The sequence below is a fragment of the Drosophila rhopaloa genome, unplaced genomic scaffold (assembly GCF_018152115.1).
Source record: "Drosophila rhopaloa isolate 14029-0021.01 unplaced genomic scaffold, ASM1815211v1 contig_2, whole genome shotgun sequence".
Taxonomy (NCBI): Eukaryota; Metazoa; Arthropoda; class Insecta; order Diptera; family Drosophilidae; genus Drosophila; species Drosophila rhopaloa.
Window position 1 is genome coordinate 22859657 of NW_025335083.1, and position 17867 is coordinate 22877523.

Genomic DNA, 17867 nt, shown 5'->3' on the forward strand with positions numbered 1-17867 from the left:
ATACAAAGCCCTGTCAAGTGCCCACTCAATGCCGAGTGACGTGCAAATATTTACTTTCTGTCGACGATTTGCTTTGATTTTGATAAGACCAACTAAGCGTAACGTAAACGAACAGAGATAACAACTGATTTCATTCACAAATACTAATCGTGGTTGGAAATGGTGGTGGCGGTATTTAAACAAATGGTTTGACACGCTTTTCGCAAAAACCTTGTTAATTTGCTGATGAAAAGCTTTAAAAATCTGATTAAGATAAGAAAACTTTGCCCGACCTTAACATTTCCACAATCGTTTCTGCTTTATCAGCTTGAAGTCTCTAGCGAATTAAGCGATAAGAATTCAAATCGTGATAAACATATATTTATTTTTTTATTTATTTTGTTGTTTTATTTCTTATGAAATTTAAAAATAACATCACAATTGAAATCACAGCTAAGTTCTCTTGAAGCTTATCTTTTGTTTTATTTTTTTATATACATATTTGTAGGTGAACGGAAAATGCTTGATTGCTGGATTAATTGTCAACTCATCTGTCTTCGTTTGTCGGTTGTGTGAAAATCTGTGGGATTGTCATGCAAATTAAGTGGAACATTTTTATAAAAACACATAACTAAAAGTGATGTGTGTCGTTTAATTATCAAACGATGGCGGGCTATGACAGTTGGTTTGTGCTTTGTGATTTTAACTGAGGACTTTATTGCTTATTATCACGCATACGCAGCGTTGCAGTTTTTTGACCACTGGCTTAAAAACATATTATCCTGCCTTGATATCGGGGCTTGTTAAAATGTGTTCTACTAAGAAATATTAAAAATAAAGTACGTCATACTATTTTGAATTCAAACTTTTTGCTGTCCTAGATTTCAATCAGTTTTCTTGAGGAAAATGTTCCTTACATGGTTGAACGGATGCGCCGAACCAACCGATATTACATTCCCACACCGATGTAATGTGTACTCTGGCAGTATCATGGGCCACAAATTGCAGCTGCTGCTATTTAATGCCACAACTTTCGATTCCGCAAGCCAACAGGCAGATGCAGGCATTCGGCTGCCTTGCAGACAAACTCATGTCCGAGTAGTCCTTGGGAAAATGTTTAGATGGAGTGCTGTTCAAGCATGTTGCAATGAAACTAAATCGAATTCAAACACAAAGTTCATTTACAGTTCATCAACTTGAGCTAGCTTCATTTCGAGGGGTAAAAGGCAAACAAAATGTGGCTCCCAGAAACTTCTAAACTTGGCTTTTATGCTAAATTAAGTGTGCTTGCGCCCTGAGTTCTTGCATATTTGGTAGCCCAAAGTCGTTTGTGTGTTAAATTGAATCGTCAATTTATCCCCAGGTTGGCTCATATTTTGCCAAAGTCAAAATTGTTTAGTTTGAATTATGCAAAGAATTTGCCATTAGCTGATAATGGCTCATTGATACACATTTATTGTGGGTTAACCTGCACTATATATGTAGGTTTTTGGCGAAGCTGAAAGCATCTGCGGTTTAGCATTTTCGGCGCCAATTTTCGGTTATCTGGGTGACACAGAAAAATCAACCGAAAATACCGCGAACAAACTGCCATTGATTTCGATTAATTTTCAATGGCTTTTTTGGTCACCGAAATATTGCTAATTGCGTGTGTAAAGCGCATTTATTTTTTTGTGGCCTGGTCATCCCCAATGTTATACATTAAATAAATTTGCTGATAATTTGATTTTCCACAAAAACGGTTTGCCACGTGTTTAGCATACTTTTGTGGGTTGAATGGATAAATTGAAAATTTGCAGCTGCTGAAAGCGCACAATTGGTAAAAGCCTTTTGGCCATTGCCATCATGCGATTTATTCAACTTCAGTCCAAAGGTCACTTCGTTTGACTTATTTGCGCTCGACTGGCGAAAGAAAATCGTTTTAAGGGAACAATAAAATACCAAGGAATTTCTGCGAGAACGCGTTGAAGTGTGAAATGCCGATCAAGCTGAGTAACTGGATTTGCTGACTGACAGAGAAATTACAGTCTGGAAGTGGGAAACCCATTGGAAATACTAACACACACTTAAAGCTATTCAGGAATCGCTAGTGGATTTATTAAAATGCTAAGTTGTGCACTGAACAAAAGAAAGTACGACTTTCATGATCCATTCATCTGAGATTTTTTAAAATAAAAATTTTGATATTTGAGTTTGAGGTAGAAGTCTACCTTAAATATATTTTATTTATATTTTTAAAAGCGTAAAAATATTATTTTGAAAACATCAATGTTACCGCAAGTTAATACAAATAAGTAATGTTTTTATGAACTTGTTTTGTACCAAATTAAATATATTTAAATATATTTTAAATGTTGTCAAGCATTAAACATTTAGACGAGTGAAAATGTTTACTACAGTACTCCCAAAATATCTACACCACACTTGAAGTCGGTTTTGTTGTAATTTGCGTGCTAATTTCCTGCAGCCGAATTCGCTTGACATTTCCACCAACGCCAAAGATTTGCATATCTTTTGAGCCGCAGCATGTGGAATGCAGGCTAGGATTTGGCAAACTCCCATGAGTCACTCTCTCAACCTCAACCCTTTTCAACTGTTGCCGGAGCTCCGTGATGTATCCACTTCACAACGTCTATATGTTTTGACATCCTGCTCCTCGAGTTGCTGCTTCTGCGGTTGCCAAGTTTGGCTTTTGACTCTAGCAGACATTTGGCCTGGCAAATTACCAGAAACGGGAGACACTTGCCAGCGGTTGGGAAAGTGGGAAAATCCAAAACCCAGTGCGTTGTGGGTATATAAGGAATTTTCATCACTTAATTGACATGTCGGGGACTTGCGGAGAGCCCTGCTTGGATAGTGATTAGTTGGAGCTTAACCGATGAATATCCATTAACTGAAATCAGACATCTAAGAGGAAATCAGAACTCAATTGTGAAAACGATTACTACACTTTTGATTTCACCACACGTTGTAAGAACTTTTGTTGTAAGCCAATTTGTTCAGAAACCAAGGTGAATGCTAATTTTGTAGTTACTAAAACATTTCAAATGAATTGTTTTTGGAAAAATTCGCTCTCGTGGTACTGGGAATTTTAGAAGTAGCATTTGTAGCCAAGTTTTCCTTTCCGCCTGACCCTCAATTGTTTCGTGTGAATGTGCCAATTAGACTCAGCCATACAAGTTTTTGGCTAGCAGCACAAGAAAAGTGAAACCAATTTGGCCATTGACGCAAAATGTCACTTGAGGTTGTCAGGCCGAATCCCTATCTCATCCCACAGCCGCCTACTTTATGTGCTCTCCTCGGCAGCAGTGCGTCATAAGCGGGTTATGGAATTTTCATTTCAAGTCGAGAAGACGACCTGAAAATGGCCAAAGGTTCGGGGATGGGGCTTTACTATGCACAGATGCCAATTTCTGGCTAAGAATACTGCAATTTTGCTGAAGTTGAATGGATGTAGGAAAGTCAATTTGTGGTCTCAATGGATTAGGTACTTGATAGCCAATCGACTTTTTGAGAGGGAAAGGCTGTGAAATGGATGCTGAATCTTTTGAAGTAAACTAAAAGCTGCTATCGTAATTATTAATAAACGATTTTTACGGATTGCTTACATGCCCGCAGAATGCCTCCTATTATTTAAATTTGTGAGCCACTTTCGTTCCTTCAGTTGACCTTGATTGAGCTATACCCACATTCTCGTCCGCATCGCAAGTTGATTTAATTGGAAGCGAGCACAAACTGTTTGCTGCCGCTACCCTTTTGACATTTAATTAATATGCAAATGATCCCTCGGCTTGACTCGGCATTCCACTCCCGACCTCATGTGCGCAGCATCTGGTGCTCCAGCAGCCGTGGAACCAGGTTCCACATGCGATGGCCACTTCTTTTCCGGCGGAGAAGGAGGAGCAGAACGAATATCCTCCCAGATTCCCAGGCAGCGTAAACAAACCGAGGCGGAATTAGAAAGGCAGCTTAGTCATTCCGCCGGCGTCGCAGATTTCGTGCAGAGCGAGCTTCAATTGCCGGATGAGGAGGGGGCAGGGTATCCTTGACATCCTTCGGGTGTCCCACAGGAATGCCCGCTCGGAATTTACGAGCCGCTCGAGATTAGTTTCCCCTGGCTGTTTGCTTTAATTGCGCCCATAGACAACGGGGCGAAGGGGCGTGGCCAAGTGTCGCCGAGTCAGCAAACAGGCATCCGCCATATCCGCCGAATGCTCCATGCTCGACATTCCACATACGCCGTGTGCGCCGCAGGAGATGCCCCAAGATTGGTGTTGCTGCATTGTAAATATTGCATTGGGCAAGCTCAAATAAACACACTTATCGCATCGAACGGGGAGTCGTAAATATATATATGTTTGCCCATATGTATCTGTGATGCATAAATTGTTGGTCCCCCAATCGCGATGTGCGTTTGTGTGCCACCATTTTATATCTTATTTATTTCAATTTTTTGCACATTCGAGTTGTCGCGACGTGTGTCGAATGTGCGGCACATTTTATTCGAATGTTTTCATTCTGCTGTGCTCTCTTTTTATCATCCGTCGGGATGCAATTTAAAATATTGCCCAGTCCTCTCACAGCTTCACATATATATATTTTTTTTTGCATTTTCCACTTGTACTTTTTTTGCCGTGGGCATTGACGTGGCCGTTGAGTTGAGTGATTGCAATAAATTATTACCGAAAGTTTATCACGTCCAATGGAGCAAGGCTTGCTGCATATTGTCGTTGCTGTTTCTTAAAGGAGAACGCAAAGTTTTCGATGGAAACTTAAAAATGGGAAGAAATACGTTTCCGGCTTGTCAATTTGTCATGTTTTTGCAAGGTTTGAAATTTAAAAGAAGCAACTCTTAAATAGGAAAAATAAATTGAAAAAGTAATTGCCTTCCATAAGTAAATTTTATTTGGAGTAATTTATTTTACTAGCCTTACTGAAACATATTTATTATCTTTGTCCCGATCATATTGGTTGTGCTATGTCATCATCATTTTATGCTCTGGCTTTTCGAAGTAATCGCTGGTTTTCCAACCTTCTCTTTTCCCGACGAAAAGCCTTCTTTTCCTCTTTGGCCACAAATGACAGGACACTGTCTGAAAGGCAATCGTCCTTGGAGCCGAACAACTTCTGCACATCGGCGATCTCGAAACCCTTGAGCAGCACCGTCGATTCCATGGCCAGTAGAACCACTGTCACCGCCGAATTATTCAGTTTTTCCACAATCCAGGCTTGTTCGTTGCTCACTGAATGTAGCAGTTTCCAGCAAATTGCATCCACGATGAATTTCAGAGTTTGAAAGACGGGGAACCACAAGGCGACCAAAAGTACCTGTATCGCCAGACAAAGGACCACAACCTCAAGAGCTTTACCCACATGGCTTTGAACGAAATTTGGGTCGTACTCCAACTTCAATTTATGCAGGAACATTATGGCGACAATTAAAAATACAGTTGATTCCGTGCTGGCTTCCACGGGATTGTAAAAGAGGCCTATGCAATGGCAAAATATTGAAATAAGCAGCGCAATGATATAAGTGGGTTCCATTATTTTCGTACAAAAAAAACATAAAAATTTACAAAAAAACCGATAATTTTCCTTACAACTTTGTTTGTTAAGTGCAAAGTGGTTATGACATTATCGATTCTAGCTAGATGTGAATCTATAAGCTTGGCCAACTTATGTATGTAACTTTCCACTTTCAACATACAGTGTCAAAAATAACAAAATAATTTACCGAAATACTATAAAAACTATAAAATGTTTTGAAATATTGAAACCCTTTTAAGCCCTTTTTAATGAATTTCATTTACAAAATATTTAATATTTAATTAAAATAAAATTATTATTCATTATATTGTAAATTATTAATTGTAAATTTTTGAACAGAGCAAGCTATGATTTTGTAGATTGCCAACAATTTATTAGCAATCATCATTCGCCCGTTCACTTTCATAGCGTTTGGATGCTTTTGGATTTCCCAAAAAATATAATTTTATTTTAATTAATTTAAATACCTTGCAAAATGCTCTCTCGTCAGGTTTCGCAAAGGAATAGGCCCATAATGAAACGTGTAAGTTATCAAGAGTAAAATTCTGAAATATATTTATTAATATTTCTATTACGCAGAGGATGACTATAAGTGGACCCAGACCTTTGTCTAGTGTTGCCATAGATAAAATAAAGCAGCGCAATTTTCTTGATAATATCGATATGAATACCCGTAATACTGATAATGTGATCGGACGTCCCATGGGTAATATGTATTGCGAGAGGATTGATTCGCACGGCTGGAACGAAAACGATTCTGGAGGACAATTGAATTTAAATCGGACAGCTCCGCCGCCACCGGAGAATCTGGATTGGAATTCCTCCAGTCCCAGACGCACTCGATCTCCAGTTGGCATGTATCATCGCAATGTGTCCCCCAACATGATGGGCTTTAGAAACTTCGAGGAGTCTGATAAGTTTACTCAAAACGATTATGCAGAGGGGATACCCGGAGGTCGTGATCCAGAGCGTTTTATTCCAAATGACAATTTTCAACAATATTTTCAAGGCAATCAGCAGCCAATGGGTTTTCGAAACGTACAGCAACCGCATTTTAACAACGAACCTTTGATGGGTAATCAACATCGCATGGACATGCAACGCGATGAGGGTTTCAATTCGAATGAATTTAGTCACTTGAAATCGAATTTCACAGAAACATATTCTAGATTCAATAATCGTCGTGAGTTTCCCAATGAAAATTTTGAAAACGATGAACAGCCGATAGTTAAGCGTAGACCTGAGCCCATTTCCAGTGGCTATGAGTTAAAAGATAAAGTCTTCACGATTGCCGGCTTGAAGATGCCCTTCGTAACCAAAGAGGTCGGTACGTTTTCACACAAGGAATCGAGGTCCTACGCCGTGCTGTTCTTCAGGAGGTCTCCCGACTATATCATCCGCTTACATAAATCGAAGGAAGTGCCTTGCATCCAGCACATCTACGACGAGATGGGCGATGCCATTGATGATGAAGATACTGCCGGTTTGGCATACAGCCGTTTTCGGGAGAGTATCGCCCTTGAGTGGACCAAGATTTATCGGGGCAGAAACTATCGTACCTGGTGCAATTGGTGGAAGGATTTCAGGAATATCGACGTGGATATTTACGAGCAGTTGAACAAGTTCGATTGCTTCAATGTGAAGTATAACTTTATGCCGTTGGGAGGGGTGTCTAATGCGGCGGAGTTGATAAAGAGGACTACGGTGGCTCTGACCAAGAATCGAAATAATTACTTGGACAACATGAAAATGGTGTATTGCCTGATGGACCATACTGTCCTCGGGAACCTGGCCATGGAGTCAATGGCTCAGCTGCAGGACATTATTCGTTCTGTTCCCAATCACTTGTGGATCTACAAGTTGCGGTGCATGATCTACTTGTGGTATAACTACAGCCAGGTTATGAAGTCCGAGGACACCGCCGATAAGAAGTACAAGCTGATCCTCAAGGAGTGGAAGAGCCCCGTCATCCACTGGCTGGCCAAGCAGGCCTTCTTTGAGCTGCGGAACATCAGCAAATCCGAATACCCCCAATATGGTGAAGTTTACGGCAAAGGCAGCAAGAAAGTCAAGGATATATAAATACAGATATTGAGAACTTTTCTAGGCAAAACATTGCCAACATAAAATAATTTCTTTGAATTTATTTTTGTCACTGACGATAAATATTCTCAATGGTTTTCTTATTTATAATTCCATTCGGGTTTCGGTTGAAAACCCTATTAAAGGAAATTTAGACTCCCTGCAAACTAGTTTCATTAATACCAATAATAAAACACAAGCTGGAAAATACTACTTATATCAAGTGAATCCATATTGCGGTAGCCGGTGCAATTTATTCAGCTCCACTTGCATAAAGTTGTTTAATTTGTTATCCCCAAAGTGCACCTGAGCCTCAGGGCTAAGAGGCAAAATCAAAAAAAAAGAAATATATGTATAAAAAGGAAAGGAAAAACAGGCAAAGGCAAATGAATAAACCAACAGCAACGGAAAATGACGATACAAACCAAAGAGAGCTACAAAAAAATGCAAAGCGCTACTGCATATTAATCCGACAGAGTATTTCACTCAGCCTCAAACTCACACACCCGTACAGGGTGTCCTTGATAAAAACAAACCGATGGGGAGATCCAAAAAAATGGTCTAATCTTTAATTTTGACCATTTCTTTCACCCGAAAATTTTATTTTTCATTTATTAGATTTTTTTCTATTTAATTATTGACATTTTACAGACTGCCTGCAAAAAATTATATTTTTAGAGATTCTTATTGATTTTCAATGCATTTCAATTCCCATTTGAGCAAAGGTTAGTTTGGAAATATTATTTTTTTCCTGTGTAAGCAAGGCCATCAGTACACTTTGGGAAAGGACACACTGTATGTGAGATGGGCGACCGCGAAAGACATTTATTGTATCCTTAGCGCGCCTGACAGACGCGTGCTGAGACGATGATGAATTTGCTGCCGCCGATGGCTCCAGCCTCCCATCTCCACCCAACGCCCACCGCCCACTGTGCCACTCCCCCTTTCTCCTGGAGAAACATTGGGGGCACAAAGTGAAAAACTCGGCTGGCAGCCAGCGAAGCGGCAGAAATGACGACAGACAGCCTTTGGGACAGACGGCGGGCAAGTGACGAAAAAAATGCAAATAAAATGCCGGCTTATTGAGTCAGTGGTGCCGCGGAGAAAGGAGAAAGTGGGTGGTGATGGCGGTGGCGGTGGGTGGCGAAACAAGACACTTTTTAGTTGATTGAAAAAGGTGATGTCAAGGTTTTTCCTTTTCAGCTATTTTATTCTTTGTTGACCTTTTTCCGTTAAATATGATAGAAGTTTTTTACTCTGATAAGCAAAAGCTGTGGGTCTGCCAGGCATTAAAGTGGAGCAAGGAGAACTAAAAGGCAAGCGGATTGTAATCGTCAAAAATGGGTAATACATAATTGAGTAGTAGAAAGACGGCAAAAAAATATTTGATGGCGATGAATATTCAAATAATATAGAAGATGTAAATAAATTTTAAGCTTTTCACTAAACAAACCATCTAAAGTCAAAAATCTATATTCCTTTTTAACTAAAAGATAAATATACAAATAAATGCAATAAATTGTAAAGTAATAACTACTAAATGCTAGATTGTATTGATTATAAAAAAGACAAAAATATGTATTTGCATACTTGTTAAAGCTCTTTATACAAAAGAATTATAATTTACGATTCACAAGGCCAACCCATGGATTTTACTCTACCAAAATGTGTATTTTATTCACCAAGATTAGATAGGTTCAAAGGCCAAAAGCTGGCTCATCCAAAAATATACACTCACCCATACAAAAGAAATGTAATAAAATACTAAAAAGCACAACAAGAAGGCGTCAGGTGCAGACAAACGGATTCACACCCCACGCAAACTGGCGAAAGGCATCCTTGAACACAGTGGGGTATCCTGCTTACGCATTTATCTGGCCCAGAGGCTGCTTTCACAGGCCCACGCTATAATATTTAATTTAAAATTGTATCCCCCGGCATCGTTGCTTATGACATTGTGAACGCAAGCGAGCGTCAAATGAAAAAGTGTCACACTTTACCAGGTCCCCAGTATCGGAGTATTTTATTTAGGGACCCTAAGGCGCTCCAAATCAGGTTGCATTGCAGGCGGAGGCAGTAAGCGATTTTCGTGGATTTCTGTCAGGTTTTATCCCATCTGACACTTCAGGTGCGATTGACGCTATATTTGGGAATACTCACTGCGATTTATTTCAAAGCCCTAGTGGGACTTTAGTGATCAACCTTTCTCAGTGGAAATAATTTGCAAATTATATGAAAATAAATGTATTTTATTTTTGTTAGAAATAAAGGCTTAATCGATTAAGTGAAAGATATAAATCTGTTTTTTTAAGAATAATTTTTAAGGTATCAGTAATCTGTACATAAAACTAATAACTAATGTAAACATATAGGCAAATGCCTAAATGCAATCAAAACTCCATAGTCTTTCTTAGATATTTCTGAATAAATAGAAAGAAAATAATGCATAAATAAGAGTTAATTTATCTGAATTCCCCCCTCTACACATAATTACAGTGCCCTTTAAAACGTTCTACAGTCGAGAATTTTCAGTCACACACGGTATTTAATTAAAATTCGATTAAGAACAAAGCTTGCACGTACACAGCAGCAGAAATGCTCAATCATAATTAAAATTTTGGCCAGAACGAAATTAACCAACATTGAGAGTATGAATCTGGTTACGATGTAATGTATGCGTGTGCTCGTTGCTAATTGCAAATGAAATCCGATTCTCATTATCTTCTCCTGGCTCATAATTCACTTACTCGAATTTGCCACTTTAAATTGGGCTGCTCAGGATGGTCGGGTCTGTTGATCTCATTATCACCTTGTGGCATTGTTTGACATTTGCAGAAATGTTCAAATATGGCCAATGATTCGTTGATTAATAAATTATTCTTTAATAAATAGCGTTATGCAAATGCAGTGCGGGAAACGAAAGGTGACAAAACAGAGGAAATCCGACAGATGAATGATAAAAATTGACCAGTCAAATTTATTAAAAAAATCAATTAATTTGCCATTAATTACAGATTCATTAAACGAGTAAAATATTATTGCCCGGAGTTAAATCGCATAAATGTCAGTCAGCTTAAAGGGAAATTTAAGGCAGCTGAAATAATACCATTTTAAAGTTCAAAGTCCGAAAGGCAGAACCAATTAAATGTGATTTGTGACATTGCCAGTCCGAATTCTATGCATATATAACAAACTAAAATGATTAAAAAAAGTGCAAGACAAATTTGTTTTCATAAATATCAAATTACATTTCTGCATATTTCTCTTTAAACAAGTACTCCAATCGCCATTGGAGTTCGCAAATTGCATCCCATTCTAGTAGGTAGTAAACATATTTTTGTTTTACCCTGACTTTGTAACTAGTAAATGTTTGCAGCTTGCATAAATTGGCAAAACATTTGTAAATATTTCAGTTTCGTGAGCGAGCATCAACATCAAAACAGGATCAAGGACTCGGACTCTATTTCTCCCTCCTGTTGCGTTTCGATTCGTTTGTTTTTATTTTGCTGTTTGCTCAGCGCACAAAACGAGCTATTTATTCAACAAATATGCAATAAAATGCAAGCCCATTTCCATCCCCATTTAACGAAGTTAGAGAGTATTTTCCACATTTTGACTTCTCCGGCATTGCATGACAAATTGCATTTGAGGTTTTTCACATGGACATTGATTTAATTACCAAATGTATTTCCTTGCCCGCCAGAAGTCAAGCAAGAAGTTTAATTTCCCTCAAGTCTGGCCAGGAATTTGCATATGCACTGCCCGAATCCTTTTTACGACCATCCTGTCCGGCTGTCTGCTCGTTTGAGTAATTTCATTATGAGTTTTAAGACTTTTAATTAATTTAAAAAGTGAACAATTTTACACTCTTTTCATAACAACTCTGGCCGGAGTCCGCAGTCCGTAGTCCGTAGTCTGTAGTCCGGCTTTTGTCTGCGGAGTCTGGTCGAGCCGGAAGAGTGGCATAATTTCCGCACCGCCTCGAACTTGATGCAAACATTTCATCTGCATTTCGAGTGGACCAGGACCAGGACCAGGACCAGAACCAGTAGAACGACCAAGGAAGGGGCATTGGCAGCATCAACAGCATTCAATTAATTTTTCGTACTTCTGCCATCCACAAAAGCGAAACTTTTGCAGTCCGACATTCGGAATTGTTGCCAACTTGAATGCTTATTTACGGACACAACAGCACCAGAAGCTGCCGGATTAAGCCGAACATCATAAAACTTGCATCGGCTCGTTAAACTGGCAGATGAAATGAACCAGTCATATGACAAAATCCCCTTGACATTACACAGCGGAAAATGAGGGATAGGTTTAACAAGGGCTAATAAAATATTTAGCTATTTCGATTATTTTTGTTTGATATTTTAAAATTTGTAGTGTTAATATTTGATTTCTTAGGAAACTTAATGTTCAACATTAGATCCCAACTAACTTTAGTTTCTCCAAGTGTAGAGCATGAACAATTTTAGAGTATGCCTTGAAATTGCGTTCATTTATTGTTATTATTCGTTTAGCAAATTCTTCGCAAATACAATTCTACACTGAAAAATCTTCAAAAAATAAAGCAAAAATATGTCGGCCGAAGTGGAGGAGCTGCTGAAGCGCTTCCAGTCCATGAAGAACATCACTGGGATTGTGGTGATTGATAACGATGGGATTGCGATCAAGACGACCCTGGACTACAACTTGACCCTGCACTACGCTGCCCTGATGCAAACGCTGAGGGAGAAGGCCCGCCAGGTGGTCCTGGATCTGGACGCCACCAACGAATTCACCTTCCTGCGGCTGCGGACTGAACTGCACGAGGTGATGCTGTGCCCGCAGGAGGATTACTTCATCATGGTGCTCCAGACCCCCAGTGACTAAAAAAAAATGACGTATATTGCGAATATGCCTCATCCGAGGCCCAAAACCTCATTTCATTTGCATCCATTTAAAAGCAAAGTGTTCAGTAAATGGAATGTTATTAACATATTCGCCATAGTCTCCATTTCGCCACCCAGCATCCCGTCATTAATAGCATTCAGCTGCAAATTATTTGCATTGGGAATCGGAATTGAATTGGAATGCCATTTGCGTGCGGAGCAGTCTTATTCAATATGCATCCTTTGGACCGCATGCATATATGCATCCTTTTTCGCCCCCGAAGCCCCGCATCCTGACCCGGCAAACTCATTTACAATAAATGAAGACTGACTGAGGCAGCCACGAAACAAATAAACTTTTTTTGCGGCCCTCGTCAGGATGCGAGCATGTAAGGATACCGATGCCACGGTAACCAAGGGGACGCTCCTCCTCTGGGCTTTGCTATTTTTCATTTAATTAAATATTTTACATGCAAAGTGCATTATGAGCAATGGGCGAAGCAAAAACCCAGCTAATAGCTCGGTAAAGTCGCACGGACTCTCGGGAGGCCAGGACTTCGATGCCAATCCATCCATCCATAGGTGTAGCTTGTAGCTATTCAATCGCAATAATTTCATAAGCATGATATGAACAGTTGTCGATAGGGCTGAGATATAGAACAGTGTTGGCACCAGTCAATTTCAAAGACAGAACTGCTCAGCCAAAGAGGGCAAAAAATAATATATACTTAGACGGCATACAAACTTCATTTGTAAGGAGCTAGATAAGGAAATTTATAAATTGGCGTAAATAGAAATAAATAAAGAAATGAGAACAATTCAATTAAAAATATCGCATGCGATTTTTTACGTTTTTTACGTATGCAGCACTTTTGCACCAATTAAAAACCCACGGCGCCCTAAAAGTATACTACAAAATAGAAATTGTTACTGCTAAAACCCTTAGAAAAATCGATTGAATAGCATTTGTTTCAGTTTCTCCAACTATAGGGTTTTCCTTTGCCTTACGGGTTTCTTGTCAATTTTCACAATATGTCGACAACCTGTAAGTCCTAAAATTAAAACTCAATAAACTATAAAAACACATTTTAAAATAATTTATATTTTATTTTAAACATTATAATATATTAATTATGTATAATAAATCTAGGATAATCTAAAGCTAAATATACATTAATTCTTAGGATAATCTTATTCTAAATATTTACTTAATGTTGTGGGTATAAATTTTCTTACCTATAACAATCTAATAAGACCAATGAATAAGCTACTAATATAACTGTGCTAACGAATGACGTTAAAAGACCGAAATAAAAGTTGATATTTCCGGATCCTCCTGATATTGGCATTTTTTATAAGGGGTTACATCAAGAACATTGGCCAAAAATCGACTGATTTGAAATTTTTTAGCTGTGAATGCCACTCGATTGGAAATTTTAAAACGAATTCAGCGAGGTATGGCATTCCAACATCTGACAATTATTTCCCAGGATTTTGATCAAAAAACCGAAATAGAAGTCCGTTTTTCCGGATATCCGGATTTCGGCTTTTTTCATAAGGGGTTACATTGTCAATTTTGGCGAAAAACCGACCAAAATGAAATTTTTTAGCTGTGAATGCCACTCGATTGGAAATTTCATAACGAATTCAGCGAGGTATGGCATTCGAACATCTGACAATTATTTCCCACGATTTTGATCAAAAAACCGAAATAGAAGTCAGTTTTTCCGGATCTCCGGATTTCGGCATTTTTCATAAGGGGTTACATTGTCAATTTTGGCGAAAAACCGACCAAAATGAAATTTTTTAGCTGTGAATGCCACTCGATTGGAAATTTCATAACGAATTCAGCGAGGTATGGCATTCCAACGTGTGACAATTATTTCCCAGGGTTTTGATCAAAAATCCGAAATAGAAGTTCGTTTTTCCGGATCTCCGGATTTCGGCTTTTTTCATAAGGGGTTATATTGTCAATTTTGGCGAAAAACCGACCAAAATGAAATTTTTTAGCTGTGAATGCCACTCGATTGGAAATTTCATAACGAATTCGGCGAGGTATGGCATTCCAACATCTGACAATTATTTCCCAGGGTTTTGATCAAAAAACCGAAATAGAAGTCCGTTTTTCCGGATCTCCGGATTTCGGCTTTTTTCATAAGGGGTTACATTGTCAATTTTGGCGAAAAACCGACCAAAATGAAATTTTTTAGCTGTGAATGCCACTCGATTGGAAATTTCATAACGAATTCAACGAGGTATGGCATTCGAACATCTGACAATTATTTCCCACGATTTTGATCAAAAAACCGAAATAGAAGTCAGTTTTTCCGGATCTCCGGATTTCGGCATTTTTCATAAGGGGTTACATTGTCAATTTTGGCGAAAAACCGACCAAAATGAAATTTTTTAGCTGTGAATGCCACTCGATTGGAAATTTCATAACGAATTCAGCGAGGTATGGCATTCCAACGTGTGACAATTATTTCCCAGGGTTTTGATCAAAAATCCGAAATAGAAGTTCGTTTTTCCGGATCTCCGGATTTCGGCTTTTTTCATAAGGGGTTATATTGTCAATTTTGGCGAAAAACCGACCAAAATGAAATTTTTAGCTGTGAATGCCACTCGATTGGAAATTTCATAACGAATTCGGCGAGGTATGGCATTCCAACATCTGACAATTATTTCCCAGGGTTTTGATCAAAAAACCGAAATAGAAGTCCGTTTTCCGGATCTCCGGAGTTCGGCTTTTTTCATAAGGGGTTACATTGTCAATTTTGGCGAAAAACCGACCAAAATGAAATTTTTTAGCTGTGAATGCCACTCGATTGGAAATTTCATAACGAATTCAACGAGGTATGGCATTCGAACATCTGACAATTATTTCCCACGATTTTGATCAAAAAACCGAAATAGAAGTCAGTTTTTCCGGATCTCCGGATTTCGGCATTTTTCATAAGGGGTTACATTGTCAATTTTGGCGAAAAACCGACCAAAATGAAATATTTTAGCTGTGAATGCCACTCGATTGGAAATTTCATAACGAATTCAGCGAGGTATGGCATTCCAACATCTGACAATTATTTCCCAGGGTTTTGATCAAAAAACCGAAATAGAAGTCCGTTTTTCCGGATCTACGGATTACGGCTTTTTTCATAAGGGGTTACATTGTCAATTTTGGCGAAAAACCGACCAAAATGAAATATTTTAGCTGTGAATGCCACTCGATTGGAAATTTCATAACGAATTCAGAGAGGTATGGCATTCGAACATCTGACAATTATTTCCCACGATTTTGATCAAAAATCCGAAATAGAAGTCCGTTTTTCCGGATCTACGGATTACGGCTTTTTTCATAAGGGGTTACATTGTCAATTTTGGCGAAAAACCGACCAAAATGAAATATTTTAGCTGTGAATGCCACTCGATTGGAAATTTCATAACGAATTCAGAGAGGTATGGCATTCCAACATCTGACAATTATTTCCCAGGATTTTGATCAAAAATCCGAAATAGAAGTCCGTTTTTCCGGATCTCCGGATTTCGGCATTTTTCATAAGGGGTTACATTGTCAATTTTGGCGAAAAACCGACCAAAATGAAATTTTTTAGCTGTGAATGCCACTCGATTGGAAATTTCATAACGAATTCAGCGAGGTATGGCATTCCAACATCTGACAATTATTTCCCAGGGTTTTGATCAAAAAACCGAAATAGAAGTCCGTTTTTCCGGATCTACGGATTACGGCTTTTTTCATAAGGGGTTACATTGTCAATTTTGGCGAAAAACCGACCAAAATGAAATATTTTAGCTGTGAATGCCACTCGATTGGAAATTTCATAACGAATTCAGCGAGGTATGGCATTCCAACATCTGACAATTATTTCCCAGGGTTTTGATCAAAAAACCGAAATAGAAGTCCGTTTTTCCGGATCTACGGATTACGGCTTTTTTCATAAGGGGTTACATTGTCAATTTTGGCGAAAAACCGACCAAAATGAAATATTTTAGCTGTGAATGCCACTCGATTGGAAATTTCATAACGAATTCAGAGAGGTGTGGCATTCCAACATCTGACAATTATTTCCCAGGATTTTGATCAAAAATCCGAAATAGAAGTCCGTTTTTCCGGATCTCCGGATTTCGGCATTTTTCATAAGGGGTTACATTGTCAATTTTGGCGAAAAACCGACCAAAATGAAATTTTTAGCTGTGAATGCCACTCGATTGGAAATTTCATAACAAATTCAACGAGGTATGGCATTCGAACATCTGACAATTATTTCCCACGATTTTGATCAAAAAACCGAAATAGAAGTTAGTTTTTCCGGATATCCGGATTTCGGCATTTTTCATAAGGGGTTACATTGTCAATTTTGGCGAAAAACCGACCAAAATGAAATTTTTTAGCTGTGAATGCCACTCGATTGGAAATTTCATAATGAATTCAGAGAGGTATGGCATTCCAGCATCTGACAATTATTTCCCAGGATTTTGATCAAAAATCCGAAATAGAAGTCCGTTTTTCCGGATCTACGGATTACGGCTTTTTTCATAAGGGGTTACATTGTCAATTTTGGCGAAAAACCGACCAAAATGAAATATTTTAGCTGTGAATGCCACTCGATTGGAAATTTCATAACGAATTCAGAGAGGTATGGCATTCCAACATCTGACAATTATTTCCCAGGATTTTGATCAAAAATCCGAAATAGAAGTCCGTTTTTCCGGATCTACGGATTACGTCTTTTTCATAAGGGGTTACATTGTCAATTTTGGCGAAAAACCGACCAAAATGAAATATTTTAGCTGTGAATGCCACTCGATTGGAAATTTCATAACGAATTCAGAGAGGTATGGCATTCCAACATCTGACAATTATTTCCCAGGATTTTGATCAAAAATCCGAAATAGAAGTCCGTTTTTCCGGATCTCCGGATTTCGGCATTTTTCATAAGGGGTTACATTGTCAATTTTGGCGAAAAACCGACCAAAATGAAATTTTTTAGCTGTGAATGCCACTCGATTGGAAATTTCATAACGAATTCAACGAGGTATGGCATTCGAACATCTGACAATTATTTCCCACGATTTTGATCAAAAAACCGAAATAGAAGTTAGTTTTTCCGGATATCCGGATTTCGGCATTTTTCATAAGGGGTTACATTGTCAATTTTGGCGAAAAACCGACCAAAATGAAATTTTTTAGCTGTGAATGCCACTCGATTGGAAATTTCATAACGAATTCAGCGATGTATGGCATTCCAACATCTGACAATTATTTCCCAGGGTTTTGATCAAAAAACCGAAATAGAAGTCCGTTTTTCCGGATCTACGGATAACGGCTTTTTTCATAAGGGGTTACATTGTCAATTTTGGCGAAAAACC

The 17867-nt window shown here is 38.5% G+C and overlaps 3 protein-coding genes across 3 annotated transcripts; 2 read left to right on the forward strand and 1 right to left on the reverse strand.

The window, feature by feature from the left end:
- Positions 1 to 4861: 4861 nt before the first annotated feature.
- LOC108042570 lies at positions 4862 to 5606 on the reverse strand. Its single transcript, XM_017120899.1, has one exon. The coding sequence runs from the start codon at positions 5521 to 5523 to the stop codon at positions 4972 to 4974; it is 552 nt and encodes a 183-aa protein (XP_016976388.1). The 5' UTR covers positions 5524 to 5606; the 3' UTR covers positions 4862 to 4971.
- A 329-nt stretch (positions 5607 to 5935) lies between these two features.
- On the forward strand, positions 5936 to 7655 carry LOC108042566. The gene is made up of 2 exons (XM_017120895.2): positions 5936 to 6049; positions 6106 to 7655. Exons 1-2 carry the CDS (start codon positions 6002 to 6004, stop codon positions 7606 to 7608), a joined length of 1551 nt encoding a protein of 516 aa, XP_016976384.1. The 5' UTR covers positions 5936 to 6001; the 3' UTR covers positions 7609 to 7655.
- A 4483-nt stretch (positions 7656 to 12138) lies between these two features.
- Positions 12139 to 12591, forward strand: LOC108042571 (dynein light chain roadblock-type 1). The gene has a single exon (XM_017120900.1). It carries the CDS (start codon positions 12190 to 12192, stop codon positions 12481 to 12483), a length of 294 nt encoding a protein of 97 aa, XP_016976389.1. The 5' UTR covers positions 12139 to 12189; the 3' UTR covers positions 12484 to 12591.
- Positions 12592 to 17867: the final 5276 nt, after the last annotated feature.

What these genes read in the sequence shown, in the direction of transcription:
- LOC108042570 (XM_017120899.1), bottom strand. Translation starts at nt 5,523, where the DNA reads ATGGAACCCACTTATATCATTGCGCTGCTTATTTCAATATTTTGCCAT.
- LOC108042566 (XM_017120895.2), top strand. Translation starts at nt 6,002, where the DNA reads ATGCTCTCTCGTCAGGTTTCGCAAAGGAATAGGCCCATAATGAAACGT. An exon ending in ATAGGCCCATAATGAAACGT is followed by an intron (nt 6,050 to 6,105) that starts GTAAGTTATCAA and finishes TCTATTACGCAG; the next exon opens with AGGATGACTATAAGTGGACC.
- LOC108042571 (XM_017120900.1), top strand. Translation starts at nt 12,190, where the DNA reads ATGTCGGCCGAAGTGGAGGAGCTGCTGAAGCGCTTCCAGTCCATGAAG.